We start from the raw sequence: 9541 nt of genomic DNA, 5'->3' as shown, positions 1-9541 counted from the left end.
GCTGAAGATCAGGGAGGTACAATGTACACCGAGTTGTGCGCGGGACTCTGCTATGTATGGGTCTGGGTGAAAAAAACGGGTGCAGTGTGCACGCGGGCTTTTTGCGGGTTCGGGTGAGGGGCGTGGCTGTGCATTGTGTGCCAGGCCTCCGGAGAGGCGGGGTGAACTGTGCAGGGGCGGGGCCCGGGCAGTTGGCGGTACACGGGTGGGGGTGGGGATTTGCGGAACACCGAACATGCGGGGTCCTGCGGTGCGGGGACAGGGGTAGCGCGGCCTCCGGAAGCGAGGGGGCGCTGTGCCAACGCGGGCACTGTGCGGGACGTCGCTCCTTCCGGCACGGGAGGTGCGGCTGCCATGGCGCGGAATGTGTTGTGAGTAACGTCGTCGCCGGGCTGAACGGGCAGCACAGGCCAGGTCGGGTGGGCGCGGGGCCCGGGCGGTCCCGAGGACCGGAAGCAGGAAGCAGGAGGCGCCCGCACTCGACTGGTTTCCCCGCAAAGGTCCACGCGGCAGAGCCACCGCTGTGTAGTGTACTGGCTGTCAATCACAGCCAAAGGCGCGGGTCTGCTCTGGCAAATAGCCAGAGCTGGGCTGAGATCGGAAGGTGCTCGCAATACTCCTGGTCCAAGCCCCCCAAAGTTGCTGCATTCACAGATCTCCACGTGGCCAGCAAGGCTGGCCTCCCACAGTCTAAGCAGGAAACACGTGTTCAGTGAACACGTGACCCACTGGATGGGTTGCCCTGGGTTGAGCATTAATGTGGGTTTGGGGGTTCTCATGGAGAAGGGATATGGGGAACCATGCACACAGCTGGGGAGAGGACTGTAGGAATTGCCTGGTGGGTACCCGTGTGATTTTTTTTCGCAGGCTGACTTAGGAGGGACAAGGGCCCTCAGAACCATGGCCGTGTGAGCCAGTTTGGTTCAGCTCCCGTGCTCATCCCCTGGCTTTGCAGGGAGCTAGTGGGACCCATGTGTGAATGATTGGTGGTGGGTGAAGACAGAGTGAGATCAGGGATAAGGCCTGAGCTACCGAGAGCAAATCACAGCCTAGTTACCAGTGAGGAGGAGACCTAAGAGTTTCACTTGAAGTACGCTGCTTGTGAAGAATAGCAGGAAGGAAGTTAAGGGAACCCTGAAAAGCTAACGTCAGAAGAGCAGCAAGGCTGGGACCAAGAGGAGGCTGCAGTTTTTCTAGGGGAGTCACCAGCCTTGGGACACACCCAGCAGGCAGTTTGTGGGGAGAGTTGTGGATAATGGCATATCTAGGGAGAACAGAGAAATGCAAATAGTTCACATGGCCCCAATGTGGTCTCAGGACCTCTGCTCTCAGGTCCTAATCCTAAAGATTCAGAGACTAGGAAGTTTAGTGTGCACTGTACCCCCCCACACACGGTTAAGGAAGGCCTTCCCAATTTTGTCCTCATGCTATGCACAGTTGAACCTTAACTGATAATGTGAGGCCATCTTGAGTACCACAACTGACCTGTACTTCAGGGCTCCATATCCCCCTTTTCTTTCAGGAGCTTCTCCCTGACCCCTTTGCTTCCTGTTCCTGTAGGGACAGAGTTCAAGGTCCTCTCAGGGAGGCTTCTGCCAGAGCATCAGCAGCAATCTCTAGGCCACTAGTCTGGCAACAATGTATGGATTTGATCACTGGGTTGGCTTTTGAGCTATCAAGTTTAGCAAATATTTAGCTACGGGTCCTGCCTCAGAGGCTCCCAGCAGGCTACCTTCAGAGTCATCTGAAACCCAGGTATCTGCTTCTCAGCCCTGAACACACACACCCGTGCCTGTGCTCCCAGGTTTGACCCACATGCCACACTGATGGTTATCAGTGGGAACTATAGGTGGTCCTGTGTACCCACCCTCCACCTGGGCATCATGGACCGTGCTCCTCTAGTAAATCCACAGGCCTTGAGTTTCTCCACTTCATGACAGTTCAGTGGGCTGGGAGGGTACAAGACCACCAGGCAGAGATTCTGCTTTGTCTGATAAGGGTGAAAAACAGTGGCTACCCCAAATCCTTAACAGCTTCTGCCTGTTTGGGTAGTTTTAGGAGTCCAGTGAGGTGCTGCCAGCTTGGAGCACCATGTTGGAAACACTGTTTTCACCAGCCTCCGGCCCATTGGTCTCCCTCTCAAGGAGCAAGGGCTCTTCTGTGCTGAGGGGGAGAAGAAAGGGGTCCTTCTCCCAGGCCATGGGGATATCCAGGAGCAGGAGTTGGTAGGCCTTCGGAAGACATAGTACCTTCAAGTGGAGTATCACTCTGCTCATGAGGTCCTCCCTCCTTTGCTCTCTTGCATTTTTACAAGCTGGGACTACGCCCATTATTCTGCCACCATGCCACACCATAAGCCTCAGCTCCTGGTTTTTGTTTTTCAAGCTGCCCCATTGCCCTTTCCGTAGGCAAGTTATAGTGTCCATAACCCTGGCACCCCAGAACGGAGGCTAAGGACTGAGAAGCTTCTTGTCCCCCTCCTGCCCACACATCCCAACCCACCCCTGCACTGATCAGACCATGCAGTAGGGACAGACCCTGTGAATTCCATGTCCTGATACAGGTCCTGTGTATAACAGCCCCCAGCTTGCCTTGACCCTACTGGTGTGAGTAGATACATGAGCCTGTAGCACTCTGTGTGTGTGTGTGTGTGTGTGTGCGTGCACACACGTGTGTAGCCCTAACCCCCTAATCTCTCCTGAACAGGTACCCCCTCTACCAGCTGGGTGGCCCCCAGCTCCGTGTATTCCGAACCAACTTCTTTATCCAGCTGGTGCGGCCTGGTACTGCCCAGCCTGAAGATACTGTGCAGTTCCGGATCCCCATGGAGTAAGTCAGTCCCAAAGGAATTTGGGGGCTGGGAGCAGCCTCTAGGATGTAGGTCCTGTCCTGTTTTCTAGCTCAGCTCCCCAGGGCCAGGCTTTTCCTGTGGTGGAAAGACCTGGGGCCACTTTGCTTGCTCAGCAGATGGTGGAGGGGCCTGGTGTTTGCAGAGCTCCAGGCAGCCAGAGAGCAAGCATGCTCTTGGCTGCTTTCCTGGCTCGCCCTCCACCTGGGGAAAGCTTAACAGAAAGCCTGAGATTTGTTGAATTCTTGCCTCCATCCTTTTCCCAGGAAAGGAGTCCCCAGAGGCTGGGTTGGAGCATGCCGAGATTTGCAAAGCTTCTAGATTGTTAGCCCGAGTTCCTCACCTCCTCCTGCTCAGTTCAGTGGGCCACTTTTTTAGGAAGGCGCAGTGCAATCCCAACTGCTGGTGCTTCTCTGAGTCCTAAAAGGGGCAGGGGGAGATACCTATAGAAGCTGGGGTAGGGTCTCTTCAGTCTTACAGACATGCACAGGAGCTTATGGTGGCCAGGGTTGTGCTGAAAGCCTAGGTGGGCTTCATCTACCCTGCCCTAGAGGCCCCTTTCTAGCAGCAAACATCTCTTAGCTCACAGTAACAAGTCTTTAGTCTCAGGCCTGATACTCTACATTTTATCAGAGTGAGCCCAGCTTGCTCCTGGTGATAATCAAGGACCCAAGAAGAGAGGACCAAGTAAACCAAGCGGTTGAAACCAAGCTCTCATTGCCCTAACTTAGCCCGGAGAGAGGACAGTACTGAGACTCAGATCCATCTGGCCACAACCGCTCCTGAACTCTCATCCTTATCCTTGGGTAGGATATCTTCCTTTGTATCTTTTATCTAGGCTTAGCTTAGACTTGTTTTCTTTCTGTCTCCTCCAGGATGACCAGGGTGGACCTCCGGAATTACCTTGAGCAAATTTACAATGTTCCTGTGGCTGCTGTGCGCACGCGGGTGCAGCATGGTGGGTACCCATGTTGGTGACTTGCCTCCAGGATACAGCCAGCTCTGTGTCTACTCCATGTTATCTCCAGACTCTCCATGAGGGGCTTGGGTGACTTGCCAGAGTCACATGGTGCTTGTCAGTGGAAGCCTGCCCCTAGTCCCTTGCCTTGTAGTTCATTGAAGGTCCCCAGAACTTTTAGCTGTGACCCTGAAATGTCCTCTGCTCCTTTGACCCAGAACCACCTCCTTAGCCTGGGCTGGTCCCTAGTAGGTTTCCACAGTCCCCTCCTGTAGTAGACCCTGATGTGGCCCATCAGTGGCAGAACCAGTGGCCAGGGCTGGCTGGCAGTACTGCCCCCCTGAGAAGTACCCTCCTTAGAGAAGCTACATTTCACCAGAGAGGAAAGAGGTCCCTTTTATTCATTTAAAATCTTTTGTTGTCATTTCTATTTTCAAAGACTATTTTTACCTAAACATAGAAACTAGTTTTGGTGGCAATCCTGGGAGATCGGTCTGAGATCCCTCCTGGCCCTTTGAAACCCCCACCTCTAGATGAGATCCGAGGCCTTGTTGGAAAATGGTTCCTAGACTGTGGGGCTGCTCAGGGGCCAGGAGCTAAGGTAGGGTTTGCTGTCCCCTCACAGGCTCCAACAGGAGGAGGGACCATAAGAACGTAAGAATCAAGAAGCCGGACTACAAAGTGGCCTACGTGCAGCTGGTGAGTAAGAGCAGCCCTGTTTCGGCTCCTTGTCACAGCTGGGTCCTGGGGCTGTTTGTGCAATACAGTCCACCTTTCTGGGACTTAGACCTAGAGACCTGGGGAGGGAGAAGCCGAGGTCCTGGTGCACCTCCGCAGAGCTCAGGAAGTCCATTCCTTCTTTTGTGGTAATGGCCAGTGCCTTGGCTTTGAGTTTGGTGAAAACAGAAATCAGAGGACGGATGTGAAAAGTCACAGCTCCGTGATGACCCAGCCGTGAGTAGATCCTGGGGCCTGGTGCAGTGAAGAGGTTGAGATCTCTGGGGCACAAGGGCCCTGCACATCCCGCTGACAGTGATTCCACAAGTACAGGCACCAGAACCTGGGGTCCAGGGAGAGGACTTCTAGTTGGAGCCTTTATTCACTGAGATGCAGAGTTCCAGGAAGTATCAAGCATTTTCAAGCCTGCTTTTGCTCTCCTATCTCCTGGACCCCAGGTCTTTGAGACCAGATTTTAAACCACCACCCTTCAGTCTGAGTGTCCAGGAAGAATCCCCTTTTACCTCTGGGAATCTTGGCGGGAAGACTCCACTCGGCAGGGTCCATTAACTAGCTCCCCACTGCTTGAACCCCACAGGGGGGCTTCCTCCAATTTCTCTAGTTTCAGTGTAAACAGCCCTCCAGGGAGCCCAGCCGCTGCAGCCGGCCACTAGATGGCAGTCATGCTATTAAGAACTGGCTCCTCTCACCCCGCCTGGGCTGGATGGCTGTTTGTTCAAAGACCCTGTGAGGGAGGCAGCTTTGCTGAAAAAAGAGCCACGGTTGTTCTAAACAGGGCCTAATATTTGCTGTGCACAAAATCAGCCATGCAGGTGGGAAAAGAAGGCCCATCTGAAGGCCTGTGTGTGTGCACACTGGGTGTTGAATCCACCCATCTGTCTCTGTCTTGGCCTGTGGGGCCACATCCACATGCTGGCATTTGCCACAAGTCACTTCAGAGAAAGCTACAGTTACAAGTGGCTTTTGAGACATCTGAGCCCCTACATTCCCCCCCTCAGCCCACCACGCTCGTGAAAGCTGGACTCGGTCGTTCTTAGATCTGGTGTCTGCAGCTGCCCTCAGACATGTCCATCTTCCTCTGTGAAATCGTGATAAATGGGGGCCCATCATCTCCCCACTGGGCAAGGCTTCTCGACCGGAATTAAAATTTGTAACGCACCCCGTTTCCCAGCTCCAGTCTAGAAATGGTTAGTGTTTGGGACTTCCAGGCTGTATCTGCAAAGACTGTCTTTGTCTTCTAGCATGGGGTGGGGGGCTTCTGGTAACTGCATTGTGAGGCTCAGGAAGGGGCAACCAGAGAGACAGTTCATTGTGAGTGTGGAAGGGAAAAGGCGGGTCCCACATGGTGGGCGTCCACATTTCTCTTCTGACAACCTGATAAACATCTTTTTGGTCGGGTGGGGAGGGAGCCTTAGCAAGCTCTCAGTCCCCACATAACAAAAAGAGCATTGACCGTGTTTACACAGAATGGTGTTTGACTGAGTGGTGCACACAGGCCCTGAGCCCTGGCTCCAGAATAAATGCTATGGGCAGGCACGGTCCAGCCCAACAATGGCCCTTGGGGCCCTGGGATTACTGGAGCCAGGACTGGCTTCTCCACTTTTCCCCGTGGCCTTTTTTTCTTTCATGCCTTGGGCCCCTCAAAACCGGCTCTCCCTCCTTGGAGGGTGGGTGGCTACATTTTTTAAAAAGTATGAAGTAATTATCTTTAGAGATATTCCTCAGAAGTCTCAGAAGTCATACGGGCACCCGTAGATGGTGAAATAGGTCCCTTGCTTGTTGTCTCTGCTCTTTCCCAATACCGCCCACATAGGCTGTCTTAGCTTTGTCTCTGGACCTTAGGCTATCAATTTGGGCTCCAGCTGCCACCAAACCCAGCTGTCAGTTCTAGGTGTACAATCAGCTCTGCTTCTGAGCTACTGCCTCCTTTTTTTTTTTTTTTTTTTTTTTTTTTTTTTTTAAAAAACAGGGTCTCGTATCGCCCATACTAGCCTTGAAACTCCTTGTGTAGCCAAGAATGGCCTAGAACTTCTGATCCCCTTGCCTCCATCTCCCCAGTGGCAATTACAGCACCAGGCATGAGCCACCCCAAGTTTTTGTGGTACTAGGGATCAAACCCAGGGCCTCATTCATGCTAGGCAGGAACTCTACTAACTAAACTATCTACCCAGTCCCAAAGCAAGTCTTTGGGGGCCAAGTGCACACCTCTGGCAGAGCTTACTAAGGGGCCCCAGATTCAGAATTCCCTAGTTGTCCATATACGAGACAAGAGGGAACGGTAGGAGGGGTCTCTGCCTCCAACTTGGATCTTTTGTGCCCCTTCCCTCTTAAACATCTTATCTTGGAGATGTTAGCAGGCTGCAAGTGAGCCTCCCAGCCCTGTATCTGCCTAGAGCCTTGCAGAACTAGCTCATTCCCCCTCCCAGGGCCTTCACTGGTGCTGGCCCACGTGCTTAGGGCCCCAGGCTGGGACGTGGCCATGCTGACACACTCTGAACTTCTAGTGAAAGACGTAAAAGCAGTTAATTTGCAAAGCCAGGCTTGATTTATAGACTGCTGCGTATGTAGGTTTCTCTGTACGTTGTGTGCATTTTATTTGCCAAGTTCGGAGCCTGGAGGAGGGCGGCCTTTAATGTGGCTGAAGGCTTTTAGATATTTTGGATGGAAAAAGTTTTAGCATGGCACCAGACGTCATTTGTGTCCTGTTTTTCTGCTCCTAGTTCCTGCCCCCAGTTCCACCGGCTGCTGCCTGGTGAATGGGCCTTTGCTGGACTACTTTTAATGAGCCCTGGGCTGGTGCAGACCCCTGTAAAGAGATAATGTCCATGAAAAGGGCCATTGTCCTGGTAATAGCCTGCCGCTGATAGATAAAGGTTGAAGGGCTGGCCTGCAAGGTGTTTGTTTTCCCAGCAGGAACCCGGCCTAGAGACACTGGTGGCTCATCATCCTGTTGTTTTGTCATCCAGGGTCCAGGATTGCTAGCTTCTAGGCATGGAAGCCCTCTACTAAGCCCCTCTTTTTCTCTCCAGGCCCATGGGCAGACCTTCACCTTCCCAGATCTTTTTCCAGAGAAAGAGCCCAGTCCTGCAGACCCTCTGGAAGAGGAGCCTCAGCAGCAGAGGCAGAGCAGCGACCCCCGGTGCCCTGGTATCCCTTCTTGGTTTGGCCTATGACCTGTGATAACAGGGACTGGACCACAGACCTAGTAAACACAGTAGTTCTGACAAACCCAAATAAAAATCCTTTGTGGAGAAAGAACTGGACACTTTGCTTTCTGTCATGGATGGTGCCTCTGGATCTTTGACACATGTGGTGCAGGAGGCCTGGCAGTGGGTAGAACTGAGGCAGGTCAGCTTTCTGGGACACAGACAGCAGTGTGAACGTTCGTGCCTGATAGGACTCAGGAGCTCAGGGTGGCTCTGTGGGTGCAGAAGCCCACCGCCAGGCACGTGTTTGAGCCCCAGGAAACAGTCGCAGATTGCAGCCCTCATTGGGGGGGAGGAGGGAATTGCCTGTCCAGACAGGTTTTGGTGTGATACAATGGCAGGAAGGACCAGAGAGGGATGGTGAGCAGGAAGGATGTGGAAGGGCATGAGGGAGATCAGAGGCAGATCTGCAGGCTTCAGGACCTGTGTCATCGCAAGGAGACAGCCAGACCAGACCACCATGACCAGAGGCTATAGGTGATGAGACATGAAAGAGCCGCATGGAGCCAGTGTGAGCACAGGGACGAGATTACAAGGAGCAGAGGGCCTGCAGGATTGATTCCTAGATAAAGACCCTTGCCTGTAAGTCTGGAGACCAGAGTTTGATCCCTAGAACCCACGGAAGGTGAATGTGAGACAGAGTAGACCCCACAAAATTATCCTCTGGTTTCCACACATATATGTAACACACCTGCCCACACGCACCCATCATATATACACGGACAATAACTTTTAAGATTTTATTTTATTTTATTTTATTTTTATTTTTTTTTGGTTTTTCGAGACAGGGTTTCTCTGTGGTTTTGGAGCCTGTCCTGGAACTAGCTCTTGTAGACCAGGCTGGTCTCGAACTCACAGAGATCCGCCTGCCTCTGCCTCCCAAGTGCTGGGATTAAAGGCGTGCGCCACCACCGCCCGGCCAACTTTTAAGATTTTAAAGAAGAAAAGTCATGTGCCTTTAGCTACATCGGCTGGAATTTTGAGAGTGTGCATCTATCGATTATCTTTTAGCCTTGATTCCTGAGTGTGTGTGTGTGTTTGGGTTTTGAATTTTCATGACAGGGTTTCTCAGTGTAGGCCTAGCTGTCCTGGAACTTGCTTTGTAGACCAGACTGGCCTCAAACTCAGAGGTCTGTCTACCCCTGCTTCCCAAGCACAGAGATTAAAGATGCGAGCCACCAAGCTGGCCCTAGTTTGTGTTTGTAACTGCGTCTTTATAGGACTGTGTCTAGGTGTCAAGGTGTTTGTCATTCACTGACTGACTGTGTGGGTCTCTGCCTGTGTCCGGTATTACGTGTGTTAATATATCTGAGAATATGACTGTTTCTCAGAGCATGTGTGTCTGGTTTTGTGACTGTATGTCGATGTGTGTGTCTGAAACTGTTTCAGTGTGTGTGAGAGAATGTGACCATGACTGTGTGTCATTGTGTGTGAGACTAACACTATGTGTTTTGGTGTGTGTATGTGTCTGTGACTTTGTCAGTGTGTGGGTCTGAGTATATGACTGTGTGTCGGTGTGTTTCAAACTGTCATTGTGTGTGTCTGAGTGTCCGTGTATATGTGACTGTCTCAGTTTGTCTGTCTCTGGGTGTGTGATTGAGTCTGTGTGTGTGTATGTGTGTCTGAGTGACTTTTAAGTGTGTATGATTTAAATTATGACTGCCTCGGTGTTTCTGATTATGAGTGTATATTGGTATGAAATTTAGTTCTAAGTAGGAAGTTTGCTTAGAGATTTGGGGAGCAGTTGTGGTATCACCAGATGCTGTGGATAGCCCAGTCTCATCACTCATC

At 52.1% G+C, this 9541-nt stretch overlaps 1 protein-coding gene across 1 annotated transcript; it reads left to right on the top strand.

Annotated features, from left to right (window-relative positions):
- Positions 1-223: 223 nt before the first annotated feature.
- Positions 224-7800, top strand: Mrpl23 (mitochondrial ribosomal protein L23). Its single transcript, XM_057779079.1, has 5 exons — positions 224-371; positions 2707-2829; positions 3724-3806; positions 4432-4505; positions 7574-7800. Exons 1-5 carry the CDS (start codon positions 355-357, stop codon positions 7715-7717), a joined length of 441 nt encoding a protein of 146 aa, XP_057635062.1. The 5' UTR covers positions 224-354; the 3' UTR covers positions 7718-7800.
- Positions 7801-9541: the final 1741 nt, after the last annotated feature.

The sequence above is a fragment of the Chionomys nivalis genome, chromosome 8 (assembly GCF_950005125.1).
Source record: "Chionomys nivalis chromosome 8, mChiNiv1.1, whole genome shotgun sequence".
Taxonomy (NCBI): domain Eukaryota; kingdom Metazoa; phylum Chordata; class Mammalia; order Rodentia; family Cricetidae; genus Chionomys; species Chionomys nivalis.
This window is presented reverse-complemented; position numbering and strand designations above follow the sequence as displayed.